General features: G+C 45.0%; 1 protein-coding gene across 4 annotated transcripts; it reads left to right on the forward strand.

Moving 5' to 3' along the window:
- Positions 1-285: 285 nt before the first annotated feature.
- HDAC3 (histone deacetylase 3) lies at positions 286-14,940 on the forward strand. Of its 4 annotated transcripts, none has more exons than XM_058733550.1 (15): positions 286-593; positions 685-767; positions 2,098-2,240; positions 6,579-6,660; positions 6,790-6,846; positions 6,967-7,022; positions 7,408-7,541; positions 8,076-8,156; positions 8,531-8,604; positions 8,768-8,832; positions 10,387-10,476; positions 10,603-10,661; positions 10,942-11,021; positions 11,320-11,477; positions 14,286-14,940. In XM_058733550.1, the coding sequence occupies exons 1-15, from the start codon at positions 302-304 to the stop codon at positions 14,353-14,355; spliced, it is 1,524 nt and encodes a 507-aa protein (XP_058589533.1). In that variant the 5' UTR covers positions 286-301; the 3' UTR covers positions 14,356-14,940. The 4 variants fall into 4 exon arrangements, 3 of the variants coding, with proteins under 3 accessions (XP_058589533.1, XP_058589549.1, XP_058589542.1); XM_058733566.1 differs by having other exon boundaries at positions 424-577; XM_058733559.1 differs by having other exon boundaries at positions 424-577; positions 6,579-6,846; positions 7,384-7,541.
- Positions 14,941-16,310: the final 1,370 nt, after the last annotated feature.

A 16,310-nucleotide genomic window follows, 5' to 3' on the forward strand; every position in this document is an offset into this window, starting at 1 on the left:
GTCCGGGCGGGGAGCACAGGCAGTCAGACGAGAGTGCTCTTCACGGGTCTATCCCGCACGCCGGGCGCGGCTCCGGCCCTCAGATGCCTCAGCTGAGTGGATAGTCAGGAATCTTCCCAGTGGGCCGGGGAAAGCTGGCTTTCTCCACCCAAGAGGGACAGCGTGGCTGGTTCTCCGGAGTCTCCTAGACTGGTGACCACGGCCTGAGCCCCGTTTGGGGCAGGTGGCTGGACGAGATGGCTCAGCTTCCCGAAGATTTGGCCCCCGCCCGGAAGGAAATGACCCTAGCATCCTAGGACCGATGCTACGCGTCCTCCGCAAAGTCCAGAAGCTCACGCTCCAGAACCTAGAAGGGCGAGCCAAGCGACGGAAGGAACTCCGCAGGGGGCGTGGTCGGGAGGCGGGGCCTGGGTTTCCCGGTTCCGCAGAGGCAGGCTGCGTGCTTGCGCAGCACGTACGAGCGGGGGTGGGGCAGGCAGCCGGGCGGGCGGCGGAGGCACGGGGCCTGGTCCCGCCGGCACCATGGCCAAGACCGTGGCCTATTTCTACGACCCTGACGTGGGCAACTTCCACTACGGTGAGGGAACAAGGTGGTGCGCGAGGGGTTTCGGGACGCGGAAGTTACGAGGCGGGGGTACTACAACTCCAGCGAAGGGTACTGACGAACTCTTTTCCCACCCCCAGGGGCAGGGCACCCTATGAAGCCCCATCGCTTGGCATTGACCCATAGTCTGGTCCTGCACTACGGTCTCTATAAGAAGATGATCGTGAGTCCCAACATCGCTGTTGGGTTTTGAGGGTGGGGGCGAGCTGGGCGGCCCTAGGATAGGTGGGCTGCACTGAAAGCACAGGGTGCGACCTACCCTTGGGATGGGGCGGAGGCTGGATTTCTGGAGTCAGGAACACCCACCTTGTGCGTAGTGTTGGTGGGTGGATCCACCGACTTAATGGGAGTTACTTCTTCATCTTAGATCGCTAACCTTTGACCTCAAGTGGACCAACCTCTGGCCTATGGTTAGGGTGGAGTGGGGCTGGTTTAAAGGCAGATGTTTTCCTTTTCAGCATATTAGGGTGTGGGCACTGCTGTGGCTTCAAGAAAGAGAGAGGGGGCTGGATCACTGTATCTGGATGTGAAGTGTTCCCACCGGTTCCCACCCCTTCTCCGCAACCTCTCTGTGCCTCTGAGGAGCTAGAGCTCCAGGGAGGACTCCGCAGGCCTATGCGCAAATACCTATGTGTGTGTGAAAGAGAAGAGATGTCGTGGGTATTTCCTTATGAACTTAGAATACCCCCGCACAGTTCTACTTAATTGCTCCCATCTCCCAGATAGGCACATGGGGACAGATAATCCCCAGCTTGGATTTTATAGTTGTGATAGGCGATTATAGCAGTTAAGTTTAGCCCTCTTGGGTCACAAGGGGAATTGGACAACAGTATGAACAAGTGTTGCCCACTGTTTGTGCTGAGGCACAGAAAAGTGAAATGGTTATAGAAAAGACTGAGGTGATGTTAGTGCATGATTCTATGAATCCTTTGAAATTGTTTTCTGGTATGTACCTGTGTGCATTTTCTGGGGAGAGAAACTTTTTGTTCTAGCCTAGTTTCTAAAGAACTGTGTGAACCCCTCAAAAGATAATAAATCTCTGGCTTAGCACCTTGGCCCTTTGGTTTTTAATTAGAAGGTTGTCACAAATCCTGTATTATTTAACTCCAAAATTAAGAACTCCAAGGAGAGAAATGATGGCATCAGAGCCAAGGGGAGGAGATGAGTATGGAAAGAATCAAAATTAGGAGGTCCAAGGAAAAGTGCAGTGGATCAGGGCTCAAGGTTGAGAAGGTGGGAAAGATTGGGCTGGAAGTGGGAAGAAGGCAAGCCCACTGGTCTTTAGAAGGTTTGATCATAGTACCCCACCTGGCTAATCAGAGCCTCTCATCTTTACTGATGTTTGTTTCATATAATAGCAAGGATTGCAGCAGTGATAGGACCACTGCTGTGTGTGGTTTTGGACACTCCGCGGGGCTGGGGTCAGTGTGGGCAGTCTCAGCCCAATGAATAGGACTGACCTTGCCTCCGTTCACCTTGTTTTCCATCCCGAGGTCTTCAAGCCATACCAGGCCTCCCAGCATGACATGTGCCGCTTTCACTCTGAGGACTACATCGACTTCTTGCAGAGAGTCAGCCCCACCAATATGCAAGGCTTCACCAAGAGTCTTAATGCCTTCAACGTGGGCGATGACTGGTGAGGGGAGGCCTGGGATTTTTAATGCCAGCCATTTCAAGGAGAATGCTTGAATGAGGTCTCCTGGCAGCAGTGGGAACATATGAAAGGGGTCCTGTTTGTCAGTGAATCATCATTTACTCATTTGGTTTTTTTCAACAAATACTTATTGGTTGTTTGCCCTAGGCCAGGCCCTGTGCTAAGTCCTGTGAAGGAGAGGTACATGGCCAACTGTGAGAGTGTATACTTGGGAGAATCACCTGTCATGGGTATGGGGGTTGTCAGTGGAGGCTTTCTAGGGGAAGTAACGGAGGTTAAGCTGAGATCTGAAGAAAGAATAGGAAGTAATTAGATGAAAGGTAGTTGGGAGGACACAAGGTGAGGCAGGAATGTCATTGGGTATCAGGGACAATCTGCGCTGAGGGTTTGTGCACTGAGGGTTTGTGCGAGTGTGGTATGCCACTCATTTGAGAAACAGAAAAAAGGTCAACCACATTTTATGAAGGAAAGAGTGATCCGAATCAAGGCTAAAGAGATGCTTAGAACCTTTAAATGGTAAATAGCCCTATTATTAATTGAGGCTCTTACCCCTAGAGTAGACAGAAATTATCAAAGTGTTTTAAAAGTAAGAGAGTGATTTACCCTGAGAGAGGTTTACATTGAACTTTTCATACAAAGAAGACTCAGAGTTAGGTCCTTTGGGGAAGGGAGTGGATAACAAAGATAAGCCATGATCCTTGCTTGCATTCTTGTATATATTCATGAAAATGTAATAGTCATAACAGTTACCATTTACTCAATTTATTTTTAAACTTTTTATTAGGAAAATTTCAAACATTTCGAAAGAATAGTACTGTAAACTCCCCTATATCCATCACCACCTGCAACACTTATAAAGAAATGACCAATCTTACTTCATCTGCATCGCAGATCATTTTAAAGCAAACCTAACATTTTTGAAATGACATGTAAATACTTGATTGTGTATCTCCAAATGATACTCTTAAAAAAGAACTGTACATGCTTGAGTGTATGGGTGGCTCAGTCAGTTGAGCGTCCAACTCTTGTTATTAGCTCAGGTCATGATCCCGGGGTCTTGGGATCAAGCCCCATGCCGGGCTCCTCACTGAGCATGGAGGCTGCTTAAGATTCTCTCTCTGCCTCAACTCCTGCTGTCTCTCCCTAACTCTAAAAATTAAAAACAAAAGAAAACAACCCCCCCCCCCGTACACATTGTGATTATCACTCCTAAAAAATTAGCAGTAATTCCTCAATATCATCATATATGCAGTCAGTATTCAGATTTCTCCAACTGTCTCCTAAACTTTTCTTTCTTGCAGTTGATTGTATTTGGTTGATAACATTTCTTAAGACTTTTAATCTGTAGTGTTTCCTTCTCTACTTTGAATTTATTTCTTGAGGAAACCAGGCTGTTGATCTGTAGTTTCCTACGACAGCTGCTGTTTATTGAGTACTTACTCTGCTATGCTCAGGTTTGCTGGTACATCCACTTAATTCTCACGTCAACGGTGAGATGTTATAGTCCTTTTAAGTTAGGCATAAGGATACCAAAATTTGAGGAGATTTATGTAACTAGCCTGAGTCACAAAACTGGTCAGTGAAAGTGGCAGGATTCAGTTCCAAAGCCCAGGTTTTCAAACACTTCAGTGTTCCCCGAAAGGTGTTGCCAGTGGAAGCACTCTGGGCTGGAAGATGGAAACAAGTCCTTAGGCTGGCATTGACCACCTTCCCAGGCTTACCATCATGTCCCTGGTTGCATTGGATTCCTTTCTGGAATGCCCTTTGCTCCTCTTTCAACCTCTCCAGGGCCTTCCTGGTCTTCATACCACCATGAAGTTTCATACCATGAAGACTTTCTTGACCACACGAGGCACAAAGTTCTGTCCTGTACACACTGCCCTCGTCTTTTGGTGTTTGATCGCATGCTGTCTTGGGAGCTTCCTTGGTATTTTTTTATTGCTGCTGCTGTTGGTTCTGAGCTAACTTTACAGGTGTCAGAATGCAGTCACCCTCAGGCCACAGCTGGGGCTCTGTAACTGCTCTCTGTGCAGTTAGGGAATACTACCTACCACTGGGCCCTTTGCACTGCCTCGGTTGTGCTGTCAGACTTAAGCTACAGTCACACCTATGTGTGTATTTCAGATGAGAATCAGGGATTTTCCCCTTTTAATTAATTGAGAATTAGTTAATTAATTTTGATGGTTTTCAAATTAATGTACTATAAAAAACCCAATTATACTGCAAGGCTTTTAATGGAAAAAAACAAAACAAAACAGTCCCAGATCTATCCCTCCCACCCATAAAATCCCTCTCCCCAGTGGCAGCCACTTTCAGGTCCTTAGCTATTTCTTCTGATATTTACCTTTGGATTTCAAAGCACTGATATTAATCTACTACTGTTCCTAATAATCTCTAATACTTAAGTAATGCCCTCTTTGTGTCAGGTACTATCCTAAATGCTTCACAGGCATTAGCTCATTTAATCTCATCAATCTCTGTGAACCAGGGTCTGCTATTGTCTCCTTTTTACAGATGAGGACACTTAGGCACAGAAACTTTATTTATTTAAATTTAATTAATAATTAATTAGTTTAGAGAGGAAAGAGCCAGAGCCTACATGCGTGGGGGAGGGGCAGAGATTGAGGGAGACAGAAAGGTGAGATCATGAACCTGAACTGAAATCAAGAGTTGGGTACTTAATGGACTGAGCCACCCAGGTGCCTCAGGCCCAGAAACTTTAAACAGCTTGTCCAATGTGATCATTACCAAGTGTTGAAGAGTCAGAGTTTGAACCTAGGTAATCTGGCTCCAGAATTTGTTTCTTGAATCGTGCTACCATATTATACTGCCTGTTGTAATGTGCTTGTATTGCTATTTTTTCACTTTACAACTTAAAGTGTTTTCTATTAAGCTCTTAGTATGGGAAATGAGCATTTAGTCTCCTCATACCATCACCCTGGCTTCCCCTTCCCTTCCACCTTCACAATATGTCACTATTTTTATTAAATAAGTATTCTATGTTTACATCGTTATAACTTTGAAAAATTCACTTACTAGACAGCCAGATAGTATAGTATGATTTAATTTTTCTATTTGTACACCTTTTTGTTTTTCCAGGAGTCGATAATCACATTGTTTTTTCATTTGCTTAGTTTTCTAGGTATCAATTGTTAATTCTAACCAGAACCTTTGAGAAATTATAAAACTCCCTACACCTCTTTTTTTTGTAGTCAAATGTATCAGCTGAACGATTATTTTTTGAGAACTAAAACTAGGGAGGGGTCTTTTAATCCTTTCCTTTTTTATAAGTCAAGTTTATAAAGGTAAATTTGCATACAGTAAAATTAACCCTTTTAAAAAATTTTTTATTTATTTATTTTGGGTAGAATAGGGGAGGGGCAGATAGAGAGAATCCCAGGCAGTCTCTATGCTGTCAGCATAGAGCCTGATGTGGGGCTTGGTCTCCCGAATTGTGAGATCATGACCTGAGCAGAAATCAAGAGGCAGATGCTTAACTGACTGAGCCACCCATGTGCCCCTAAAACTCACCCTTTTTAGGCTTGTAATTCTGAGAGTTTTAACAGTGTGTATCAAAGTATAGATTATTTCTATTATTCCACAAAGGGCTCTTATACTCTTACAGTCAGTCTCTTCTTTCCAGCTTAGCTCCAGGTAACTACTGATCTGAGGTCTGTCCCTATATTTTGCCTTTTCCAGAGTGTTATATAAATGGAGCCATATAATATATAATGTTTTGTATCTGGTTTTAAGCCTTTCCTTTTTATAAAAAAAAGAAGGTAATAATTATAATTAACATCAACTTCTGGAGTACTAGGTACCACACGCTTTGTTAAAGAGTTTCTATAGTTTATCCTTATTACTTTCTGTGGGTTATCCTTATCCTTAAACTGTATATGGGAATACAGTTTTTTCTTAAAAATGTGTGATTCTAAAGAATATTATTGAACATTGTGTTAAAATCTGATATGCATAAAAGAATCTTTTAAGAATAACAAAGTTTATGTTCTCTCTTAATTTATTTCCTTTTTGGTGTGTTGCTTAAGTACCTAGAAGCTGCCTACTTTTCTCCCCAGCCAGGATGCAAACTCCCTGACAGAGTTAAATGTTTTTTTACTTCCATCCAGTGACTTGCACAGGACTTGGTACATGGTTTGGTCCAAAATATTTGTTGAATAAATTTGCACATAACCTGGGTGCATAGGGTGTGGGGAGAAGGTTATTAAAGAATGGAGGTTGGAGGGGTTTGGAGTTAGGGGAGAGGTGTAGGAAGGACCTGGTTGGAAATAAAGAGCTCTGACTTGCTTCTCTTCCCTGCAGCCCAGTGTTTCCCGGGCTCTTTGAGTTCTGTTCCCGTTACACAGGCGCATCTCTGCAAGGAGCAACCCAGCTGAACAACAAGGTGACCATGGCCCTGAGTCCTGTTCTCCCTTTCCTATGGGTCCTTTCACTCAAGGCCTTAACCCTGAGCCTGAGCTTCCAGCTTTGGGGATGGACAAGGAGGACTGTGAGTTGGGTGTTTGTCTTTCAGATCTGTGATATTGCCATTAACTGGGCTGGTGGTCTGCACCATGCCAAGAAATTTGAGGTGAGTGAGGAGATGATGGGGGAGACAATGACTGCCCTAGGTAGGTGGTCAGGATGACAGTAGGGGGCAGCTGGGTAGAGGAGTCGTTCCTCTCTTTGTAAGACCACTGTCTCACTGTAGGCCTCTGGCTTCTGCTATGTCAATGACATTGTGATTGGCATCCTGGAGCTGCTCAAGTAAGTAGCCTGGGAGGAGTTGGAGGGACTTGTGAGACCTGTGGGTGAGGAGGTCTCTCAGATGGCACTGGCCCTGACCCTGGCCTCTACCCCCATACTAGCTTCTCCACAGTTCATAATGCTTTGCTCAGACTACATCCTCTGTGTGTTGCTGGAAACTCCCTGCTGCCTGCTCACATTTCAGTCTTCTCTGCACATCCCTCTCCTGTCCCTGCCTCCAGGCTGGAGCCCCAGGGTTGCCCATAGGGATGGCATTAGGTTTCAGTGGATTTGGGCTGAAGCAGACTCTTCATAATTCCAGACCTTGTTTTGGGAGGAGTGGGTTGGATGGTTTTCTTGCTGGAGTTCCATTCTACCTCAGACCCTGGCTTGGCCGTCATCCCAGGTACCACCCTCGGGTGCTCTACATTGATATTGACATCCACCACGGTGATGGAGTTCAGGAAGCCTTCTACCTCACTGACCGGGTCATGACAGTCTCCTTCCACAAATATGGAAACTACTTCTTTCCTGGCACAGGTATGGGAATAGGGATGACCATCCCCTTTGCTCCTTCAGCTCTTTACTGTGATGGCCTCCTGCTTAACCTTCAGGTCTCGGCTCAGGTGGCCTCTCCTCAGAGAAGTCTCTCCTGACCACCACAGTTAAAAGTAATCCCTCCTTCCCCGTTACTCTGTCACATCCTCGTGCTTGCTTCTCTTAGAGCACTCACTGCTATTTGTATTTATTGCGGTGTTTTGTTTTGTTTACTGTGTCCCTCCTCATCATGCCCACCTGCCAAGAATATAAGCTTGGTGGGATTTCATTCATTTTTTAGTTCTTTTTACTACTAGATCCCCAGCGCCTAGTACACAGGTTGGCTCATAGTAGGCCCGCAAATATTATTTGTTGAATGAATGCAAGCCACGAGAGGTGGGGTGGCTCTAGGGAGTATGTGGTGGAGGGACATAGATGTAGTGAGAGGCCCTCAGGGTATGGGTTGGGGTTGAAGCAGCTGGGTTGTGAGTGCCCTCTGTGGATGGCTCCCACCTCCTACTCTCCACTTCCCTATAGGTGACATGTATGAAGTTGGAGCAGAGAGTGGCCGCTACTACTGTCTAAATGTGCCCTTGCGGGATGGCATTGATGACCAGAGTAAGTATTGAAGTCTTTTCCCTGCACGCTAGACCTCTTCTTTCTCTCCTTGAATTAACCTCTTCTGCCTGGTATTGTCTGCTATTGGGCCAGGTGTCCTTAAGGATGAATGGCCTTCAGAGGGACCATGAACCCCCCGGAAATTGTATGCAACATGTTATGTGTAGGTGCATTTTTTTGGGAAAAGGGTCATTAGCTTTCATCAGTCACTCAAAGGGGTCTGGGACCCCATTCAGAAGTTCAGAACCAGTGATTTGGTTCTTTGGGTTGCCCCTTTTCCTGGGCTACATGCTCTCTCAACCCCCTTTTTCCTTTTGTTCCCTGTCTCCCCATCCCCTTGGGGTGCCAGGTGCCCATCTTTGGCCCTCTCCCAGGTTACAAGCACCTTTTCCAGCCGGTTATCAACCAGGTAGTGGACTTCTACCAACCCACGTGCATTGTGCTCCAGGTAATACTGTCAGTGCCTCCTCAAGAGGGCTCTGCCTGGGCTTAGGGGAAGAAAGCAGGGAGGAGGAGAGCCCCAGTATTGGTCAGGGAAAGGAAGTAAAGGACATCTGGGACGTTCTGATCGGTTATCTCACTGCAGCTGCCTGGGGTTTTGCTTTTTGCAGTGTGGAGCTGACTCTCTGGGCTGTGATCGTCTAGGCTGCTTCAACCTCAGCATTCGAGGACATGGGTGAGATTTGCCTTCCTTCCCTGCGCCCAGGTTTTCAAGTGGCTTTGGGCCTTGATACACGAAGTGGGGGTAGGTGGCAAATGGGCCATAGGAAGAATAGGGAGAGTCACTCCTATGCAGTGAGAAAGGCCCATGCAGAGGCACTGAGACAGGGAAGAGCTGGTGTAGCAGAGGAGATGAAGTCACAACAGTGAGGCAAGAACACAGGGAGCAAGCTGGAGGCGGTTTGGCTTGAGGCCTGTGAAGGCAGCCGTGGCAAGGCTGTACAGAGCCCTTACCTCATGGTAAGGAGTCTGGATTATATTTCAGATATGATGGGAAACTGCTGGAAGATTTTAAACAGGGAAGTGACATGATCCAACTCAGGTTTGAAAGTGACTGCTCTGGGGCGCCTGGTGGCTCAGTCGGTTAAGCGTCCGACTTCGGCTCAGGTCATGATCTCACGGTTCGTGAGTTCGAGCCCTTTGTCAGGCTCTGTGCTGACAGCTCAGAGCCTGGGGTCTGCTTTGGATTCTGTGTCTCCCTCTTTCTTTGACCCTCCCCAACTAGCACTCTGTCTCTGTCTCTCTCAAAAATAAATAAACATAGAAAATTAAATAAAAAGAGAAAGCGACGGCTCTGACTGCTGAATGCAGGAAGGATTGGGGTGGGGGTTGGGGACAGGAGTGGAGGTGGGAAGACCAGCTAGGAAGCCATTGGTGTCGTCCAGGCAGCAGATGCAGTGCCTGGGTTTAGGTGGAGAAGGTGACCAATGAGACGTACATGATTGGAGTTCTATTTTGGAGGCTAGAACTGACAGCACTTATTGGTGCATTAATGAGAATAGTTGATTAACAAGTAGGGTGTCAGGGTGGGTGTTGAGCAGGATGGAGGTGGGAGTGCACTTTGTTTTTTAAATTTTTATTGAGATACAATATGTATGTAATACAGTACACATATCGCAAGAGTATAAGTCAATGAATTTCATTACCTAGATCAAGATATGGAACCTTTTCAGGGCACTGGCGTGGCTCAGTCAGTTAAGTGTCCTGCTTCGGCTTAGGTCATGATCTCACAGTCCGTGAGTTTGAGCCCTGCGTTGGGCTCTGTGCTGACGGCTCAGAGCCTGCAGCCTGCTTTGGATTCTGTGTCTTCCTCTCTCTCTGCCCCTCCGCCACTCATGCTCTGTCTCTCTCTGTCTCTCAAAAATGAATAAATGTTAAAAAAAAAAATTAAAGGGGCACCTGGGTGGCTCAGTCGGTTAAGCGTCCGACTTCTGCTCAGGTCATGATCTCGCGGTCCGTGAGTTTGAGCCCCGCGTCGGGCTCTGTGCTGACAGCTCAGAGCCTGGAGCCTGTTTCAGATTCTGTGTCTCCCTCTCTCTCTGACCCTTCCCCGTTCATGCTCTGTCTCTCTCTGTCTCAAAAATAAATAAACGTTAAAAAAAAAAAATTAAAGAAAAAAGATATGGAACCTTTAATAGTTCCCTTGTGCTCCTTCCAGGCAATAGCTAGAGATGTACACTTTGAGTTTTTAAGAACTTCCTCCAGCTATTCCCCTGGTTCCTTTTAACAGGGAATGCGTCGAATATGTCAAGAGCTTCAATATCCCTCTTCTGGTGCTAGGTGGTGGTGGCTATACTGTCCGAAATGTTGCCCGCTGCTGGTGAGCATGCTCCCTGATTTTCTTCCTCCCCCTTGTCCACTGTGAGTTGGGGGCTCCCTGAGAGATGGCCAGGTGGGCCCTTCAGCCCACTTGCTCAGCTGAGCCCACTCTGCTGTTTGGTTTCAGGACATATGAAACATCGCTGCTGGTAGAAGAGGCCATTAGTGAGGAGCTTCCCTATAGTGGTAAGGACCACCCCATGATACCCCATAGCAGGAAGCCATTCTCAGAAGACCCCTGAATAGCCTGGTTTGAAGGCAGATCAGAATTTTTTTCTTATTATTATTACAGGTTGGAAATTTGACACTCTAGGAGCTCTGCAGACTGAACTCCTAAGCAGGGAAAAGATTGGACAGCTCTTTTGCAGGGGGTTTGGATGGGAAGGAGATAGGTTGGGAAGTCTCAGGACCTGCCTGTCTCTGTCTAAGCCATACCTTCTCTCCTGATCTCCCTTTCCCTGCTTAGAATACTTCGAGTACTTTGCCCCGGACTTCACACTCCATCCAGATGTCAGCACCCGCATCGAGAATCAGAACTCACGCCAGGTCAGCAGCTTGGAGAAACTGAACACAAGGGTTGGGGGAGCCTAGGAGAGGTCCAGGATGAAATCAGAGAAACCAGAGAAGAGAGGAAAGTTCTTAGTTGTCACTATAACTCTTATCAGCTAGGAGGCAGCCTGGGTTCAAGTAGAGGCAATTGGGGTCAGGAGGAGGGACATTTATCAGGTGGGTACTTGAACTAGGATTCAGAAAGGGATTAGAACTAGGATGGTATGGGTGAAAGGTAGCTAGAAGTGTGGGTGCTCTGGGAATCCCTCACTCTCTATTCCAAATCCCAAATCAGTACCTGGACCAGATCCGCCAGACAATCTTTGAAAACTTGAAGATGCTGAACCATGCACCTAGCGTCCAGATTCATGATGTGCCTGCAGACCTCCTGACCTATGACAGGACTGACGAGGCTGATGCAGAGGAGAGGGGTCCTGAAGAGAACTATAGCAGGTCTGGGGCAGTGACTTGACAGCCGGGGCTTCCAACAGGCATATGGGGGAAATTAAGAGGGAAAAAGTAAATAGGAAGGCATTAGCTTGATTGCTTCTGGCTTAGCTCCTTTAGTACTTACTTTTTGGTCTGTTGCAATTCCACACTCTTGGTGTGTGTGTATGTGTGTGGGTATGCCACAAATAAGTAATTTATTGTCAAAATTTTAAACAACACCAAAATATGTTAAGCTTGCATTCACACAGTCCCAGACCAGTTTGACAAGTAACCACTGTTAATAGTTTGATTTCTATTTTTTCAGATAGATCTTTTTCAATAGATTATAAGTATACTACTCAACATACATGTATGAACACAAACACCTACACACTCATTCTCAGAGTTTGTGCATCTTTTGTTTTTTAAATGTAAGTTGGATTATTCCATACAAGTTGCTCTACAATTTACACCTTTTTTTTTTAACAAAACAGCATATCTTTCCATGTGATTATGTATCGATCTGCTTCATTATTTTATTAGCTGTATAATATTGCATTGTGTGGGTGTAGCATAATCTAAGTACCACTTATGGCATTTACATTATTTCCCTTTTTTTTTTTTACCATCACAAAGAATATGGTGATGCACCCCCTTATACAAATATACGTCTTTGTATGCTTGTTTCAGTAGGCTGTGTGCACTTAAACTTTTTATATTTGTTGCCAAATTGCCCTCCAAAAAAATCTATAACAGTTTATAATATTCCCAGCATTTTACGTGCTTCTTCCAGGTTCAGAGCTCTACAGATCATTGCTTATATACTCTCTAAGACCCTTTGAGATCTTTCCTCCGTTCATTTTTTTCAGGTGTGGTAATTATATTATATCTTTTTTTAAGTCTTTATCTTTCTGAGATACATATTAAAATATTTACATGTACATTGAGTTAGGGAAAAAAAGAGATTAGAGCTTTTAAAAAATTTTTTTAATCCCAGAATAGGTTTTTCTGAAAAATGAAGGGAAAAGACAGCAGAAACAAGAAGTGTAGAAAGAGATGCACTTAATGGAGAACAGATATCCTTACTTGACTGAGGGATAACCACAGCTGGTTACCTGCACCTCCCACGCAGTGTTAGAGGTTCGAGCTGGCTCTGAGTGTGATGACCTTCTCAGTCCCTTCCAGAATCTGCTTCTCTTAGAGGTCAGCTTTCAGATTTCTCCTTTAGATCTGGGCTTTACTGCTTGGACCTTTGGAACCACTCTACTCCTCCTCCACGAACACCCTCTTCTTCCCACTCCTGGTTGAGGAGGTATCAGAACCTCTGGCCTAAGGATTCCTTTTGAATGCATCGCCCCCTTGTCAACTTCTCCAGGTCTCTGAAGCTTGACTTCTAGAATTGATTTTCTTAGAAACGTGCTTTGAAGTTTCTCCTTTTGGCAAAGTTTGGCTTTTTCATCTCTGGTTCTAGGCTGGTGTCTGGGCCTAGTCTCTGTATAATACTACCCCCTCTCAACAGCCAGCAGAAGCCTCAGGCCTCTTCCTGCCCTAAGCCCTACCTCACTGTGAGACCACTCACCGAGTTCCTGTTCTTTGATCCCTATAGTTCCAGCTTGCATAGCACTTGCAGAATTGTAATAGGAGTGACTACTTTTTGTGGATTTGCTAAGCATCAGACTCAATCCTAAGTGCTTTATATTAAAACATATGTATCTTCATGTCATCGTTCTACTGTCATCAGACAACCCTAAAAGGTTATCCTCAAATCACCAGAGGAGGAATCTGAGGCTCAGAGAGGTTAAGTAATTTGCCAAAGGTCCTACAGCTAGTTAAATATCAGGACTGAGAGTCAAGCCTGAGTCTCTGACCCCACATCTTTAACTCTTATGCACTCAGAGGTAACTGAGACATTGTTTACCAGGCAGATAGGGCTTTCCCTGACTTTGTTCTCCAGCTTCTCTTTGACGACTTTCTCCCTTCTTGCTCAGTTATCAGTGTGGGCAAGGTAATTCAGTTTTCAGTTACTCATATTCTCTCAGAGAGTAGTTTTCCAAAAAGAAAGAAACCCGTATTGAGTACTTACTGGGCACTGAGTTGCTTTCGCATCCCTTTCATCACTCTCCTTTCCATTGCTCTTAGAACAAAGCCCCATTCTTTGACCAGGGCTTTAGAAAGCCCTGTGTGCTGGTGTTTGCCTATGTCCATGGTCTTGTCTGTAACTACTCTCCTCCCTGCACACTGCTCCCAACTATCCTGGCCTCCATGCTCCTACTGGAATACATCAGTCACCCTCCACCTGATAACACTGTACTTGGTTTTCTTGCAGCTTAAAATGGGCTTCCACAGTTATTTGTCTGGCTAGCTCCTTCTCGGATTTGAAGTCTTACCTTAGAACAGCTGTCTGTAATAATTCTTCCTGAAGTTTACCCTTTTTCCCCCCTTCACTCTCATTCAGATCCCTTTCTTTCTTTCTTTTTTTTTTTTTTTTCAGAGCACTTTCCACCATGGTAAATTATCATCTTTATTTACTTACTTTGTTAGTTACTGTCAGTCTTGTTTATTTGGTGTTTTGAGGATAGGCAGAAATTTTACTGAACTTATTGTCTGCTGTATCGCTGTGGCTTATGATGGTGGCTGGCATAGAGTAGTCCCTCAGTAAATGTTTATTGACTACAAGAATGGATGGAATGGATCGCTACCAGTCTCTGCCAACAGGAGAGGAGTAGTTCCTTGACAAAAGGGGCCTAAGACGTAGCTCCAGAGAGGGTGCCTGTGTGGGGGAAGATGAGAATTTGGGGAATAGGACCCTGACCTCTCTCCCTTGCTTTGCAGGCCAGAGGCACCCAATGAGTTCTATGATGGAGACCATGACAATGACAAGGAAAGCGACGTGGAGATTTAAGAGCAGCTGGGCTTGCTCTAGCCCAAGGAATTCCTTTTTACCTCTTGTTTGGGCAGGAGGGAAAAGATGTGGCACCCACAGCCCTGGATGGTCACTTTCAGGGCTTTACCAGTGCTGGAGGAGGGTTTGGAGACCACACCTGGTTTTTGAACCAACTATCCCCTTTACTGTATTTCCCAAGGCCTGACAATGGTACTTATTAGGGATTGGATGGGGACAAGGATAACTTCCCCTAGGACATCTTGGGCAATGGGCCCTAGATGCTGTTCCCAGCTACTTTGGCCCCCTTATTCCTTTCCTGCTTCCCTCCAACCCAGAGACTTACAGGGATGAAGATGTTAGATGGGAATAAAGTTGCCTCAGACTTTCTCCTTTCTTGGTTTCCCCTACAGCAAGCCTCGTTTTCAGTGCAGGTGAAGAGTGAGGGATTTTAGGGGTTTCTGGCTCTCTAACATCTTAACCCCAGATGATGGGAAATACGGTTTTGATTCCGGGGAGGATGTAAAAATGTCTCTTTCTAACTTTTGGCTTTATGTCCATTTTACCACTGTTTTTATCCAATAAACCAAGTTGGTATTTTTTGTACCTTTTGCCTTCCTGGGAATATTATTAATTCTTGCTAGCTGCCTATATATGAAAGGAGAAGAAATGGGGGTCATGATGTATATAATAAAAATCATAGTTAACATTCATTCAACACTTATCTTAGGCCCTGTGTATGAATTCTACGTGGATTATGTTACTCATATATAGGGAGTTCTTAGAGCATTCTGGTTAAGAGTTAGACAAACCTGAGCAATTACTAGCTTAAGAGAGGGAGTAGAAGATGACTTGATGTTTTGGAACCTGTATGTTTGGAATGGTAATGCTAGTTGGTGAAGATACACTGAGATAAAACGTCAAGTGCTTAGCATGGTGCCTGACAAGTGGTTGCTCATTATCTTAACTGTCTTGGTGAAGAATGATGCTAGATACTGTAGTAGCCACAAATGTGGACCCTTCCCTGACGTTCATAATCCAATAAAGAGTGAGGTAAATGGTATAGCATATGTAGACAGTGGTATGAGAAAGAAGAGTGATACATGGATCATTCCTTCCATGCTTTGATCCTGTGTCAGTGCTCTAGCTTAGAAAATAATATCCCATGCCCTAAACTGAGCACTGGGGTCTCAGAGTTCCCTCCAGGAACATATATTTGAAATCTTTTGTCAGCTGTGGGTGAGATAATTCCATCCATATTTTGAGGGCCTACTGGGGGCCACATATTTTTCACAGAAGGAACAGATGTAGCTGGGAGAATGGATGAGATTACTGAGGGAGAAATGAAGCTGGATGAGCAAAGAACACACTCTCGGAGAACACCTGCTCTTTTCACTCAGGTTTGGTTTTTGTCAGTAGGATATCCTGGTCAAACATAGGACTTCCCAGACTAATCTGGATTTAAATTTTTTTTTTTTTTTTAATCACTTATGTGCCCTCAAGCAAGTCACTTTAACTCTCAGAAGTCCCAAATTTTCTATCTGTAAAATGGTGAGACTAATGGAGTCTGTCACATGGCAATGCCAGGATTCAGTGAGGAACAACACAGAGTTTTGCATAGTGTCTGGTTTAGAGCAAGTGCATGGTAAATGGTAACTATTATTCCTGAGTAGTTACCTGTTGGCAATAACTAGTTTTTCAGAATAAAAAACACCACTAGGAAATAGACCTGCGATTCAAAACTAGGTGATCTAACTCCAGTCTAGCACTTGCTCTGGACCACTCTCTGTTCTAGGCACGTAGCTTTCAATAAATACTGCCGCTTTCAAATTTTTTCATGTGCTCCACTGATGTTGCACACATAAAAAACTGTATTATCCTTGAAAGACCCGCACTGGATTTTCGGCCAAAATGACATCTCTTATTTGATTTTTTGTTTAGATAAGATCCTGGTCTAGGGTGTGAGAGGGTATAGG

This window comes from Neofelis nebulosa, chromosome 1 (genome assembly GCF_028018385.1).
Source record: "Neofelis nebulosa isolate mNeoNeb1 chromosome 1, mNeoNeb1.pri, whole genome shotgun sequence".
In the NCBI taxonomy this organism is placed as follows: Eukaryota; Metazoa; Chordata; class Mammalia; order Carnivora; family Felidae; genus Neofelis; species Neofelis nebulosa.

Excerpts from the sequence above, each read along its gene's own strand:
- HDAC3 (XM_058733550.1), top strand. The coding sequence starts at position 302 with ATGCTACGCGTCCTCCGCAAAGTCCAGAAGCTCACGCTCCAGAACCTA. Across the intron at positions 8,605-8,767 it reads CCACGTGCATTGTGCTCCAG|TGTGGAGCTGACTCTCTGGG; the intron begins GTAATACTGTCA and ends TGCTTTTTGCAG. Across the intron at positions 11,022-11,319 it reads AGAATCAGAACTCACGCCAG|TACCTGGACCAGATCCGCCA; the intron begins GTCAGCAGCTTG and ends ATCCCAAATCAG.